At 31.0% G+C, this 16,634-nt stretch overlaps 2 protein-coding genes across 3 annotated transcripts in view; one reads left to right on the top strand and one right to left on the bottom strand.

The window, feature by feature from the left end:
• The window catches only part of LOC143073238 (uncharacterized), a 28,921-nt gene extending 25,669 nt beyond the window's left edge, over positions 1 to 3,252 (top strand). Inside the window, exons 10-12 of the mRNA XM_076248617.1 lie at positions 543 to 724; positions 1,286 to 1,528; positions 1,901 to 3,252. Of these exons, the coding sequence (XP_076104732.1) occupies positions 543 to 724; positions 1,286 to 1,528; positions 1,901 to 2,347 (872 nt within the window). The 3' untranslated portion in view covers positions 2,348 to 3,252. The remainder of the gene's footprint in view (positions 1 to 542; positions 725 to 1,285; positions 1,529 to 1,900) is intronic.
• Positions 3,253 to 10,708: 7,456 nt separating this feature from the next.
• Positions 10,709 to 16,277, bottom strand: LOC143073237 (uncharacterized). 2 transcript variants are annotated; one of them, XM_076248616.1, is made up of 3 exons: positions 15,946 to 16,271; positions 14,022 to 15,405; positions 10,709 to 11,894 (listed from the first exon to the last, which is right to left on the bottom strand). In XM_076248616.1, exons 1-2 carry the CDS (start codon positions 16,015 to 16,017, stop codon positions 14,029 to 14,031), a joined length of 1,449 nt encoding a protein of 482 aa, XP_076104731.1. In that variant the 5' UTR covers positions 16,018 to 16,271; the 3' UTR covers positions 10,709 to 11,894; positions 14,022 to 14,028. The 2 variants fall into 2 exon arrangements, with proteins under 2 accessions (XP_076104731.1, XP_076104730.1); XM_076248615.1 differs by having other exon boundaries at positions 14,022 to 16,277.
• Between the last annotated feature and the right edge of the window lie 357 nt (positions 16,278 to 16,634).

Raw genomic sequence — 16,634 nt, 5'->3', positions numbered from 1 at the left:
TCATCTGTAAAAAGATGTGTTCAAGTTGTTTGATTTCATCAGGAATGTGGCCTTTAAATAGTGACATCACAATTTCATTTTTCATAATTCAGTTTTGACCAACAAAGAACTAAGATCAAATGAGTTGATGGAGGCTTGGCACAACAGCATATATGCATTCATGTTTTATTATTTTTTGGATAAAACATTGCTATGTTAACTCCAAAAGGAGTTTCCAACTTATACCTATATTGTGTAAGCATATTTTGTAATCTTAATTTGCTATGTGACATTTGCATTAAGCAAGCAAAAATCAATCAATTAGACCTGCATTATACAAATAGTAGAAAAATTATTGAAGTAGATCTCAGTGGAAAGACATGAGAATTTTTTTGTACTTGCCTTGATCAGTATAATGGTATAGTTTTATAAATTGTGATTTATATGGAGAGTTGTCTCATTGGCACTCATACCACATCTTCCTATATCTGAGTAAATAGGATCTGGTTGTACACTGCACTTATCAAACATTATCTTGTACATTCTTGAATTTTATTTTTCAGGTGTTGGTATTTGGAAAGCAGGTATAATATGTAGTGAGAGACCTTCAGGACAAAACAGTGTGTCTCACAACCTGAAGCCATGCTGTTACAACCTTCAGGGTCAATGTAAACTAACTACACATACACACTGTGTATTTTTAGGAGGGTACTTCTCAAAACATTCTGCAGAGCATTGTAGTCAGGTATTTGTAAATAATAATAAGAATTGAAAATTATCATACTGATGATGATGAAATGTTATATGGACATCTTACAGCTCATTTCATTAGCTTATTTGAAAATTAACTTAAACTAACTCTTTAATGGAAACTTTGCGATGTATCAAGCTGATTCAGGTGATGAATTTTAAAGGGGAGATAACTCAAACTGGTAAAATATTTTGAAAAATACATAGATTTAAACTTTATTAGGTGGCTACTTCAAAATATTTACATTCATATTCATATTTTAAAGTTATTTCAAAATATATTTAGCTTTAAGTTAAAACATACCAGCATGGCGAAGGGCTCAGGAGAGAAACATGATCTTCAGTAGGAAAACTGAGAGTTCTAATCAGTTCTTATTAGAGTCGAATGCACTAAACAATTGCAGGATTTGAACTCACAATCTTAGATTTGACAGGCTAGTGATACAGAAGTTATACTACTTATTCCACTCAGTCACTAAGGCCCCACAATAAGCTAAAGAAAAATCTGACACTTCATTGCTATGAAGAATTCAACACAAGTCTCTTTTTTTTGTAGGTGAATTGTATAAATTCTATTTGTGGTATGGGTGGAATTTCATCAAAATCAGATAAGCCCTGGTTACCAGATAATCCAGCACAATGGTGGAGACTTCCTCTCTCTATTGTCTATCACCATGGTATCATCCATGTGGTCATCATTGGGGCCATACATTTCCTCATCATGAGGACTATGGAGAGGTCTATTGGTTGGCTGAGGATAATGGTAGTCTATGTGTTGAGTGGTATAGGAGGAATACTGGTAAGAAGATTGTAAATACTTTAAAATTAGGTATAAATGGAATGTTTCTACTAGTCAGTAGTCATGTGAAAAATGCCCTGAGATACACCAACTAACTATTAACTTCAATTAAAGTCATATACCTAAAGGGTAAATCACAATGGCTTATCTTTTTTTGAATGATGCTTGTGAAGGTTTAATGAAAACAAAGCATTAAGTTTAACAAAAGGGGTTGATTTCACAGTAGAATACAACCTTAAAAGTTATATGATCAAAGGGATAAAAAAAAGCTTTCTTGATGTTTCTAAGTGTATAAATCTTGTCAGCTTTTTTTCAGAAAATGTTGTAGATGGAATGAAATATTTAACAGGTTAATATTTTTTATATTTTCAGGCAGCCTCCATATTTGAACCCTACTCTCCCCATGTAGGTGCTACAGGATCAGTTTGTGGATTACTAGGTGTAACTGTGGTAGAAATACTGTTACTATGGAGATTTATAAATAGACCATTACTTGAAATTTCCAAGGTTCTGTTTGTCATTGTGTTGTTTCTAATGGCAGGAACTCTTCAATATATCAGTAATTACACCATTATTACAGGCCTTATCATTGGCTTGTGTTCAGGTGTGATAGTCTTACCTTTTGTAACCTTTAGTAAGATATCACACAGGTCAAGGGTCATTCTGATTGGCTTTAGTGTCCCCCTTTTAGTGGCGATATATTTTGTACTACTTTATGCATTCTTTAAAGTTCAGTCAGTTACTGATTGTTATGGTTGTAAGGTAATTAATTGTATTCCATACACGGAAAATATGTGTAGGGATGACTACGAAGAATAAAAATCACCTTTCATATAAACACATGCATGTTCTATCGCCACTGAAAGAGTTTTTACTTGTATTCATAACTTTGCATATTTGCTTGAAATAAAATTTGTTGTTCATATTCACACATACATGTTTGATTGTTTGAAAATATTTGACCATATCAACAACTTTACATCTTGGCTACTAATAAAACTCATTGCTCATAATAACACATGCATGTTGTAATTAATTGCTACTGAAAGTATTTACTTGTATTCACAACTCTACATATTGGCTACAAATAAATTTCACACATGCATGTTTTAATTGCTACTGAATATATTTGCTTGTATTCACAAATTTACATATTGGCTATTGTCATTACTTGATATCTAGCTTCAATTACATAAAAAAATAATTAAGTAAAAAACTAAGCCAGTTAGTTTCATACAGTCTTATTTGGTATTATTGATAGTGAGGGCAGTTATGATCCGTTAAAGTTCAATGACTCATTAAGTAGTGTTTAATGTCCTATATTACAACTAAAGGCTCTTTTTAAAGTCGGACAGTGACACCACTAAATGCCATTAAAGTTGATAGAACATGAGAGAACATTAATAAAAGTCGATTTATTTTATTTCGAAAAAGCATTTATGTTTTGAAACTTATTATAATATAACCACAAAATTTTCCTTTTTGGGATTTTTCGTCTACAGATACTTGACAACCAACTATGAAAGATGGTCATATTTGCAGTCAAGAGTCAATAATTAAAAAAGATTTTAATAAATTGATTTCATGAATTTCATTTAGTATCTTAGTCTGACCCCCAATTGACAATAGTACTGGTAACTCTTCCACTACAGTACAATTTTCTTTAAATGCATTTCCTGATATATCTTCATTTCAGACATTTTTTAGTTTATTTTCCTTTTGTGTGCATTTATTATTGCATTTTATTTTAAATGATAAAAATTATAAGATTAATATTGAGATTTCAGGAAAATTTGCATACAGATATATGTTCATGATAATAAAAGTTTGTATTGTCATATTCACCAAGTTGCATTATTCACATTTATTAAAACTTATAAATAATTTCTGAATTTACAATATTGGTTCTGGATTTAAGATGATAGTTCAAATTATAATTAACTTGTTGTTTTGAATTTTGATATGCTTTTTATTCTCTATTTTGGTGATTTAGACATTGACCTTGTAGAGCTTGCCTGATTGAATAAAATTTCTGTAGCTTTTCTAAATACTTGACTAGAACCAATTGAACATTTAAATTGTAGTCTCTATTAGCTTTTATAATGGGCATAAAAAAAAGAATCCCTTTGTGGCTTTAGTTTAATTTTAAAAAAAAAAAGAAAAAAAAAGAGGCAATATAGGGGAAAATATAAAAAACAATAAAGTGCATCATGTATTAATTAATATTTATTATTTATATTGACTTTTTTTAAAAGGTCAAGAATTTTTTTTTCATATATAAAGTGATCAATATCAGCAATCCGTGAAATCATACAGAACAGTTACTTGTTACTAATGATGTTAGTGTAATATGTTATATCAAAATGTTTAGAATTTGTTAAATTTGAAAAATAAATGTTTAAAGTCTTTATATCTTGATCTTTCCTCTTCCATTAAAAATGCTATCAGAATACACTAATGGTATCAGGTAATGATATGTACAAAGAAGCGTTCTTAAATATGTGCATCTCATCAAACCTTTCATTTATAGGCAGCACAGGTAATGGGTCTTACGAACAATCTTCAATTAAAGGCAGGCAAGTCTTGTGTTTTACAATCAATTTTGTAATTATAGGCAGCCAAGTCTTAAGTTTTACAATCAATCTTGTGATTATAGGCAGGCAAGTCTTGAGTTTAAGATTTAATCTTGTGATTATAGGTAGGCAAGTCTTGAGTTTAAGATTTAATCTTGTGATTATAGGTAGGCAAGTCTTGAGTTTAAGATCCAATCTTGTAATTATAGGCAGCCAAGTCTTGAGTTTAAGATCAAATCTTGTAATTATAGGCAGGCAAGTCTTGAGTTAAAGATTCAATCTTGTAATTAGGACAAGATTCAAGTAGGACTGAATCAAACAATATTATCTGAATCTTGACAACAGATCAAGATGCTTGAATTGTTTAATAAACGTTTAAAGGGCATGCTTTAAACAGACGGTCTTCATTCGTATTAGAACCAATTGTGGTCTTCTTGTTGACATTCCTTTCTTCCCGTGGGTCAAACTTAAACAGGAGCTTCTCAGGACGAATGAAAGTAATCTAGCATTATCCTTTAACTTCGTGTTCCGCTATATATTTATGTTTTAAAGAATTCAAAGTTTCTCTGGTGACTATGTTCACTACATTTGTATTACATCAAAATTGAAATAAAAGATATCACAGATACAATTATTATATGAAATAAGAATACGTTCCCCCATAGACAAAATAACGTAGATGGTTATGTCTACTCATACCTAGGGATTGACCATGATGATAGGTTAAGTAAAAGGAGAGTATTCGATCCTATTGTGATCTTTCCATTAGTATATTATAGCAACTTTGCAGCAGCACCAGCATGCGAAGTTGGTTGATTGATGTCTTCTTTACGCCACACCAGCTCAAAAAGGTTATATCTATATCACAAATATTTAAACAAAAGCCTTTGCTTACATCACACAAAAAGTCTTAACTAAAATGTAAGAGCGAAATTGCCAGTTGATACGAATTCAATGGTTTCCTTGATACATATCCTCCCCTTTGAGTCTTCAGACTTTTTATTATGATCAAAAGTCTGGTTATTTCTCAATCTATCTGTATGGAGGAGATCAATTTCAACAACTCTGAGTGTGCTTGGGTATATAACAACCATGTTCATTTTGAACTTTGCATTATAGATTCATAATTGGAACTAAAATGATAGTAATACAAGATTTGCAATGTTAACCCGGGTCAAACACACAACATGTATAAACGCAATTTTTAAACACTAAGATGCAATTTAATTAACCTAATACAAGTTATACTTTTATATGGAGAATGTTTGATGTATATATAGTAGCGCCAATGAATGACAAAGTATTGAAAACAATTTCTTGTATTTAGGTCATCATGAAAAATGATTTCCTTTGGTTGAAATCCAGTAGCAAATAGTTCATGCATATGCTGTACGGTAAATCATGCTGAAATCGTTACTTTACAGTAAAAAAACCAAAATAAGATATATATACTTGTAACAAACATAAAATAAGATGTACAAGTATACAAGTAAAAAAACACAAAATTAGATTATATACTAGTAAAAAATCAGAAAGTAAGTTGTTTGCTAGTAAAACACACATACATGTTGTGTAGATATATACTAGTAAAAAACAAAATAAGATGTATACTAGTAAAAAACAGAAAATAAGATGCATACTAGTAAAAAACACAAAAATAGATTTATACTTGTAAAAAAATAAAAAAGAAAGTAGTAATTGATATTTGCATGATGGGCTCTCAAAGAGAAACCGTATTTGGCTATGTTAACATTGAGATATACTGGTTCCCATTTACTTATACCAAATGCAATTATTCTTGTATTAAAAAAGAAGAAAAGATATTGTATTTCTTCAGTATCCCATATGCAAAATGTTCATAAATTTATATGTAAATTGAAATCATGGTCGACGATTAAACTTTTCAAACCATTACTGTGTTCTATTTATTTAAAAAAGTATTGGAATTTTAACACATATTTTGCTTTGGGTTGTATTCATTTAAAAAAGTATTGGATTTTTAACACACATTTTGCTTTGGGTTCAATTACCCTGTAAATATATTGATTGACATTTTAAACTAGGTACCATTGTGTTCCTAAATAAAAGCAAGCATTATAGCACGTATTATTACAAAGCTAAGTAATAATCTGGTTCAAGGATTCGTTCAATTAAACTCTTAAAATTGCGACAACGAAGCCAAAGTAATACCTTTGCTGACGTTAATGAATGCAATATTACCTTGATTAACCTTTTGCATTATGTATACGAGATTTTCTATGATAAGGTTGGCAGCACCTTTTATAATCAGGAAATCAAGCGAAGCATTCGAAATCTTGATACTGATTCAAAATTAAACAAGATTATAAAATTATACACTTATAATAATACAGATAATAATCGAGGCATCTAAATGTATTCTTTTTGGTCCCAATCATTGACATTTTTCACGTTTTTGATAAGAGTTATAGTTAAAAGGTCCAAGAACTATTTTGTAATAAGTGTACAAAGGGTTACGAGTTCGTTAAGGTTACATCACTGCTATTCTCATGAATCTGTTCTTTACCAATTTCGACTGAGATATCGTAATACGTTGTCCCAGTTTGTTTTTATCATTCCTTTGAATGGATCAGAGGTCATGAGCGTTAGCACATTGTATTTGTATGCCCCATTTATGGCCATTATGTTTTATGGTGTGTACGTCCGTTCGTACGTTCGTTAGTCCGTTCGTCCGTCTTTCCCGCTTCAGGTTAAAGTTTTTGGTCAATACAATATGGAGGCTAGTTATAAAGATAACAGTTCACCGACTACTAAACAGAAAACTCAAGATTGAGCAACACGAGCCATAAAAACTAACAAGGGAGTTAACTAAGGTGTTTTAAACGGGTAAACAACTCCAACTAAAAAAGTACGTCTTTTTTATTTACTTTTGCCGTGTTATTTTTGTTTTTTAAACCCTCGAATCCCGTTTTTTCGCGGGGCCTCATGTAGTGACCAACGACCGAACTAGATGGTTTACAGTGAAAAACATCCTGTCAACACCATGGTTGTCAGTTTAGTCCCGATCCTGGAATCCTTCGTTTGATTCCGATCATATGTGACTAGGATATCCTGTTTTCCTGTCGAAGGTCGGCATTTCTCTATGGCACACCGGTTTCATAAATTAATAAAACAAAAGAAACTATTTAGATGATTATGATAATGGATGGCGTCCAGTGGCAAATTAATGAAATGCATATTTTTGACGAGCATGTTAGTACGACATGAATATGAACCATTCTTTGTACTTAACCGACACACGGAGTCGTATTTTATTAAACCTGTCGCGGTATAGTTTACAAAACATGTCACCCTACCCAAACAATTAATTCTGACTTCGAGCAGTCTAGCATTACTCTTACTACCTAATTCTGCATGCTTAGTGAAAAAGTAGCAAATAGCATTTTTTAAAACCTGGTTTGACCTGTCCAGTTATCGAATCCACGACCTTCTTTAGTCGATGTGGGATCGTTCTCAGTCAAATATAACGTAATTAAAACCTCTTCCAGTAAGGTTTAGTCTCAGGATTTTTTTTATTATATTTGTAATATGTTTGGTGGACAGTTTATAAAAACTTTTATTCCTATTGGTATCAACTGTTTCATTACTTTTTTTTTTGTATCTTGTATTTTCCATTTTATGATCTTGTCATTTAGCCATAATTATTTTGTAATATTTTTAGAATGTAATATATATATATAGAATGAAATTCAAAACAGTGTGGCTGTGGCCATTGATTGACACATTAAATTCATCCATTGACTGGGACAATTACGTGAACGTTTGTCTGTAACGACCACTGTTCACGACGTACCTACGATAGACATTTAAACTGTGGGGTCACCAAAGGTTTCGTAACGACTTTAATTATAAAATAATTCGAAAAATTAATCAGGAATAACCTTTATGTTTTGATTTATATAATTGATATAAATCAAAACATCGTGTTATTTCTGATTAACTTTTCGAATTACTTTATTAAGGTGTTGAGAACCTTTGGTGACCCCATAGTTTAAGTGTCTTTAAAAAGTACATAGTGAGCAGTGGTCGTTACATACAAACGTTCACCTAAATTGTCCCAGTCAAAAATGGATGAATTTAATGTGTCAATCAATGGCCACAGCCACACTGTTTTGAATTTCATTCTATTGTTTCTACGCATTGCTTGAAGAGAACAAATTTAAATACATTGATTGTTCAATAAAATGTCCAAGAACTATACAACGAACAAGATCTGTCCCAGTACTATAATTCGGAAAAAAGAAGAAATAATCTTATATTTTCATTTTTATTCAACTTTGAAAGTTACAAAAAGTAATCATTTCACTGGACGGAATTATTTGTATCAAAACGTGCAATATATCAAACATTCTTCAACAACAATAAAAATTATACAATAAATAACTTAATATATATAACAATTATTAACAAATAATTTAAAATATCTTATATTTCCTGAAGTACCTATACCACTTTCAAACCAAGACATGGTAGTTCAGAGAGCACAAAATAATGCATTCTGATTGCAACAGAGAAATATTTCTTAAATACTTTTAAGCCATAATCACAACCATTTTCAAGACATTTTGATATAGCGCACTATCTATTGAACATACTAAGTCAAAGATATAAAAAAAAAGCTGCAAAGAATCGAACCAAATGAATTCAAGATTTACATGTGATCAATATAAAAACTTCATGGAAGTTTCAATTTAAACGAGACCAAGATTTTCCTCTGACAGTTGACTAAGGTCACCTGTTCTATTTTATCTTATGCAATATGAATATAACGTATAATATGCTCAAGATAAAATCTTTTATCAGATTCATGTGCAATTCGCATTACATTCATGATGAAAAAAAAACACAATACATTTAAACAAGCACAAAGTGTCACAAAGTCTACTTGAAAGATATTGTTATTTGACACTATGACGTAAGGAAGAGCTATTCATATAGCTATTGTTGGATTTGCAATTTGACCTGCATTTTTATATAATCATGTTAAGATTTAGAACATCTAAAAGATGTGCCTTTGGGTCTAAATTTATATGTTTAATACAGTAAATGTTCAAACTTTGAACTGATGTACCAAAGTATAAACTTCGTCAACAGAATAAATATACTAAGAGTTAATAATAAATAATTATAAAAATAAGAAGATATGGTGTAATTGCCAATTAGTCAACTCTCCACATATAGAAGTCTTAGAAGTGAACAACTGCAATAGGTCACTGAAGTCTATACGGCCTTCAACAATATGCAAAAGCCATACCGCATATTCAGCTGTAAAAGGCCCCAAATTGACATATGTGAAACATTTCAATGAGAAAATTTAACCTTTTTTTACCCCCTCCCCCCCCCCCCCCCCCAAAAAAAAAAAAAAAAAAAAAAAAAAAAAATAATTTAAACAAACAAACAAAAAATACCCCAATGTTCTGTTTAGGAACAAACGCAAATATTTCGTTTTCAATTGCTTGAAATAATCTATACAAACAATGCATAATTTCTTAAAATAGACTTTGCTACTGGATATGTTCCAAGTTCGAATATTAAAGTTTTATATTTTACTCTACCATTCAAACATACAGTAACGCTTCATGTACGTCTATTAAAATTCTAATGACAAGTTTTCATATTTTGAATTGATATTATTGCAAACTTAAGTAATTTTAAATAAGTTTATTGCACCATGATACTACTTGGTTTAACCCACATATTCTATTTTATTAACTTATTATTTAATGTAAACACTGCAAGTTCAAATACAGGCCGTCGAACGACAAAATAATCAAGTCAGTTCCAAAGCACGCCGTTGAAAATCACGACAGACACAGACCCAGATGTAATTAATTTTTGCCAAAAAAAGAGCTGAGGTAGCATAGTTTCAGTGTTGCTATTTATATTATGGTATTAGCAGATGTTTCATTTTTGGCAGCAACAAAATATTAGTCAAAAATTGAAATTCTTATACATAGAAATGATGTAACAACAATCCGCAAATTTTCTAACATATAAAAAAGAAGATGTGGTGTGATTGCCAATGAGACAACGCTCCACAAGAGACCAAAGTGACACAGAAATTAACAACTATAGGTCATCGTACGGCCTTCAACAATGAGCCAAACCCATACCGCATAGTCAGCTATAAAAGACCCCGAAATGATGTACACATGGTTATTCTACACGTTCCTTATACATGAAACACATGTCTTCACTTTTAATAACACCAACTTAATAAAAATTGACTTATTAAAAATGTGTTCTACCAAATTATATATAATGTAAATTGTAAAGAGATTTTGTATAACGTTGTATGAGGTACAAGTTCTTCAGTCCACATTTAGTCTATGATCAAACATTTCATGTATATTATTAGCCTCTTTGATGGATAAAAGTGAAAAGAAAAACAACCTGAATGTAAACAGAACGAATACACTTAATATCAATTTGAAAACAAATTTATGCTTTTATATATAAAAAATTATGAGTAAAATAACCCGATTCAAGACCATCCCATAACATAACGAAATTAAGCATTTTAAATAACTGCAGGAAATAATATTGAATTAAAGTCAAATAGAATGCCTATAAACATGAATTTTATTAGCCATGAAAATCCTGTTACAATGGTTAATTTATAAAGTTTGGTAATGAAAAGAAGCCAGTTTAAATAAGAATAAATATGACATAATACTCCGGTACAGGATAGAAGTGTTTCAAAGAGGAAGAGACAAGTTCCGCTAAATTTATTTCACATAAGGAGCATTTTGAAAACTAATTTGTTATGTCAAATTGATATAATTGTTCATTTGATGCACTTGTCAAAAGTATTGCAGTAGTATATTATAGTTCATTTATAATGTTAATCGAGGTAAAAATACTAAACCATAAAAGTCGATTTGAAAACAAAAATAGGGTGCAATGGAATAAAGTATCCATGTACATATTACAAGCAGAGGAAATAATAACTACCAAACTTAGAGGAAGAACTCAAAACTGTTAAGAATTATTTTCTCCAGATTGAAATTGAATAAAAACGAAGGTCTCGCGTGGAAAGCAACGAACGTGCAACCATATGAATAAAGATGTTAATGCGTAAAAAATCAAAAATTTGTTACCATTTCAATAAAAAAATCATCTTTTAATAGTTTGAAATACGTGAAGAAAATTTGTCTAAGAGTAAAACTGGGAGGTAATCTTCTTATTTTTTATTTGAAAAAAATGCATTGAAAAATTAAGTCTGTTTGGCATAATAAAAAGATTTACATCTTTTCTTACAAAATATTTAGCATAGAACTTCATTTCTGTATAAAATTTAAATTCACAACTGATCAAAATAGTTCAACATTTACTCCCCTCCCCTCTCATATATACATTTTCTCTATAATCAAGTGGAATATAATAGTTAAAATTAAATGGTCGACTCATGGTGAATTTAACATTTTGACAATTCTGGATTTCAGTTGCCTAATGTCAACATCAATTTTAGGCACTTCGTAACTGGGACGAGAAAATAAAGTGGTGAAAAATATGACTGATATTGATCACACCAAAATAAATTTACAACCAAACAATAAATTACGTATAAACATCTCAAGCAAACTTGAAATAAATGAAAACTTGTTATTACAACTGGAACTAAATCACACAACATGTTTGTACAATTTCAACAATACATTAATGCCCATAAAAATATAAAGGAAAGAAAGAAGAGAGTCTCGTGGTTACTCCAATACCATACACTTCTATCTTCTCTAACACTTCCACAGTTCCTGCAAGATAAATTAGATTATCATGAATTGTAAGATAACATTTTATATGCATCAACATTCTGATGATCTCGGCACAACCTCGTTGATGTTAAAAGACTCCGAATATAATACAACATCCGAATTTAGAATATTAGGTGTTTTTTTCGTCCCCCTTTACTCTTTATATATTTACAAACCAACTAGTTCCATGAAAGTTAGAATGAAAAAAGGCGAGAACTAACTGATAACAAGAATGTGTCCCAAGTACACGTATGCCCCATCCGTACTATCATTTTCTATGTTTAATGGACCGTGAAAATGGGGGAAATCTCTAATTTGGCATTAAAATTAGAAAGATCATATCATAGGGAACATGTTTACTAAGTTTCAAGTTGATTCAACTTCAACTTCATCAAAAACTACCTTGACCAAAAACTTTAACCAAAAACTTTAACCTGAACTTCGCACCATCATTTTCTATGTTCAGTGGACCGTGAAAATGGGATAAAATCTCTTATTTGGCATTTATAAAGATCATAACATAAGGAACATGTTTACTAATTTTCAAGTTGATTGGACTTCAACTTCATCAAAAACTACCTCGACCAAAAACTTTAACTTGAAGCGGGACGAACAGACGGACGAACGAACGGACAGACGGAGGCACAGACCAGAAAACATAATGCCCATTAATGGGGCATACAACTATAATGTTCACTTGCAATAATATAATAGAATTCAAAGTATGTCCATGGGTACATCCACCTAATACCTTAATTGAATTTTTTTTTTATCAGAGACCAAACTCGACCATTCACTTAATATGAAAGAAGATGTACATGTAGTATGATAGCCAATGAGATAACTATCCAACATAATTCAAAATGATATAGATTCAAGCAATTATATGTCACCGTTTGACTTAAACGAAGAAAAAACCATACCGGATCATACCGTATAGTCAATTATAAAAGGCATATATATATATAAGTCTATAATCTTAAGATATTTAAGAATTGTTAATCAATTCAATTAGAATGACCAGGTCAACGAATTTTAATAACACTTAAATGACAATAATGGGGTACGACTTATTGATATTTTAATCTTGGTAAACAATTTACACAAAAGATTTAACACTTTTATTCTACAAAAATTCTGTTACACATTATATGAACTCATAATGAGGGCCTTTTAAATATGTTATTTGTTAATTTTGAATTCTGTTTTAGTGTTTTATAATGATGTTTTTTCGTAAAATAAATAGAATGTATGATTAAAAATATTTGCCGTCAGTGATAGATTTTAGGCCGGTTTCTGAACAAGATTATAAGGATAAAATTTGTTTTCAAATTTAACGTTAATCCTGTTTTATATCACAGAAATGGCTAATATGTTTTACTTGTATAAAACAATTCACAAATTGATAAAAAAATAACCTTTACCCATTCCATTAACATTGTAAACTGTTTAAACGCAGAGTACGCTTAAGTTAAAATGTTTATGTCTTTCGGTATACATTCAGGATTGAACATAAACTTTAAATCGCCTTGTCCGTCCCTTGTGAAAAGTGACTATGATTTAAGCTCCGAAAGTCTAAAATTGTCACTGTTCCTGATTATTTCTTTCTTTAAAAAAATGAGTAGATATGGCCAAAATATATAGAACTGATATTGACTGAGTTTTATGTATAAAACGATTTTATCAAATTTACCTCGACATTTATACATGTCACGGATATTTTAGGATAGCTTTGTTTATGATCCAACTGTACACATGGCAGACAATCTTCAAAGTTCATTGTGATTTATAAGAGTAATGCAGTAAAGATATGGTTGAAGACGTTAAGGAAGTATTTCAATAAATACTTTCGTTGTGAATATTAAATTGACGATAAAACTATTGTCCTGAATAAAGTGCATTAACATAGCTTTATCATAAAGCAAACAGATTTGTGCAAATCAAGTGGCTATGGTGTTGTGGAAAACAAAAGTTTTTATTGTTCCAATTTATTTTGAAAATATTTTTATTTCTGTTTTAAAGGCTTCAAAGTTTGTGAAATAATTTCCTGATATAAATATAACCTTTAGTTTATCGTTCATTTATAACATCAGAATGATATATCTAAAAATTCAAACCTGAACTTACATTTCGTTTAAGAGGACTGTACATAATTAACAAGATCATCAGACACAAGATGACAGGCACTAGGTGTAAGGACGGACGTGTCACATAACTGCTGAGCAGATAATATATCTAATGATAGTTTATTGCTTAAAGTTCCTCCCTCAAGTTTTGGGTGATTTGGAGAGTTTGGTAGAGGTTGTAGTCTCGTTGGCGGTTTAATACTGAGCATGTAACTTGAGGTATGGCTGACTTCAGACGTGTTTGATTTGGAAAATTTATCTTTCTTCTTCCTCTTCTTTTTCGACGAATGCGAATCTGATATCGATGTTATAGTGCTCTCTAAATCAGATGTATAACTGTTTGAGCATAACATAGTTTCATTGTCGTTTTGAATTGGTGTACTATCAAGCACAACTTTAGAGAAAGACTCTTTAATTTCACCAGGGATAGAAAGTCCATTTTTACTAGCACTACTACTTTGACTGAGTTCGCTTATCTCATTATGAGTATCCAACATATGTTTGGAGGTATCTGTTGTTAAGAAAGCTATTCCTGTTTTATTTGTACTAATATCTAAACCTGAGTCAGCTGCAGATGAAGGTGTAACTGTCGTTTGCGCGTGATCTGTTGATTTCATTCTCACTTCCGGATGTGAACTTGATCGTCTTTGTAATGTATCGTCTGCATCTTTTACACTCTTGCTTGTTATAGGGTGAGACACTGAGAATGGGTCTAATTCGTTACTTGAATCGTAATCACTAGTATCACACTGATTAAGGAATTCCTGAGATCCAAGTACGTCACATTTCATTACTTTAGGATTATCATATACATCATCACTGTCTGACAAACTTTCATCATCATCCATCGTGTGCATATGAACACCATGTGACGTAGCAAAAAATACAGGAACTTGAAATCCGGTATTTCGAACGCCATTTTCTTTGACTTGTTCCTCTTTGAAAACTTTTATTTCGTCAGATAGTTTAACTTTCAACTTCAATTTATCAGATAAACTGTCTTTCGAACTGTCTGGCGAATATTCTTTGTTTGTGGCGTCATCCACCGAATTTCTTTTTTTGCAGAACATCATATCTTTAAATGTCTGCCAAATATCTTTGTTAAACATAAACACTGTTAATGGCAGCGCCATTACATATGAAAACTTCAACCATAATAAAGTAACGTTAGCATATGGACTGTAATAAATATTTTTAAAAGTCAGACGCGCAATGAACGCACTTAAAAATGGCATTTCACAAATTAACCATGCCAAACAAAGTACACCAACCGTTTTTGTAGCACTAACTTCAGTTAAATACAGATTTCGGTCACTGTCTGTGTCTTTGGAGTATTGATGTTGAGTCATGATAGTATGTATATGGTCCCGCTGAGAACACGCAGCCTTCAAAATGAAAACAAAGAAAAAAATCATTGCACAGAGTGGTAAAATGTAACATAGCAACACATTGAATGCAAGAAACTGGCTGTTAATGTCCTCAGCTTGAAGACAGACGCTCAGATAAATATATATTTCGACAGAAATCAGTCCGGCAATGAATGGAAAGCTAAATGCCACAGACTGTAGCCAAGTATATATTATCATAAAAATCGTTCTTGGAATATTTTGTAGACTTACATATTTCTCTGGCACTATAGAATAAATAAATCTGTCAAGACTGAACACCGTCAGTGTTAAAGGCGTTTCTATTGTTACTATGTTCATAAAAAATGAATTTACCCGACATAAACTCGTATCTAAATCTAAAGATGGCGATACAGTATATCCTATTGCAAATGAAAAGTTTAGAAAACAGTTCAACAGATTTGTAATGGCCAAATTAATTGTTATTATATTTATTACAATCGATCTGTGTTTCCGATTACTTCCTATTGTTATTGTTAGAAGGAGATTTCCAAATAATCCGACAAGAAGAAAAATCACCAAAAATGTTGTTTTCGCTGCGGTAGATGGAACCAATGTAGAATTCCTTGTGTCCGAAGAATTTGCAGCCATATTCCCACTATTGATCTAATACTTCCATGTCGTCAGCAATTTATTCCATCACCACAAATTCTACAAGAAATCTCTGAAACATGTTTACAGTTTATCCCATTTTAAGAAGTAACATTTATAAACACAAAAATATCGTACACTTTGTAAAGCATTTCACAAAATTAAGTCCATAAACGTTATGTATGAGAAAATATTTAAATATTGGCAAGCAAGTTTAATCTTGCGATTTACCTACGTTAATTGTCACACCTGGGCGGACAATCGATACACCTAATCATATATATCGACTCGGAAGTTTTTATTTTCCAATCCGGCATAATGTAAACCATGGATTCGCCTTGAGTAATCAATAATTTAACTTTCAAGTTTCTTTAATATTTATGTACAAATATTAGTATAGTTTTGTAAACCTGACTTACTTTAATTTTGTAGAAAAATTAATTCAGAAAACAAATGGATAAATAACGAAACAGCAAGACGAATTAAAAAGGAATTTACATTTATTGATGTTTATAATGTACGACAAGAATTTGCATATAAAGTGTAAACAAAAAATAATGCAAAATCATTCTACCATCTTTTGTTTAAACATATTTATTTATAGTGAATTGGGAAAC

Source organism: Mytilus galloprovincialis, chromosome 4 (assembly GCF_965363235.1).
Source record: "Mytilus galloprovincialis chromosome 4, xbMytGall1.hap1.1, whole genome shotgun sequence".
Taxonomy (NCBI): domain Eukaryota; kingdom Metazoa; phylum Mollusca; class Bivalvia; order Mytilida; family Mytilidae; genus Mytilus; species Mytilus galloprovincialis.
Note: the sequence above shows the minus strand (reverse complement) of the source record. Positions and strands in the feature narration are given on the sequence as shown.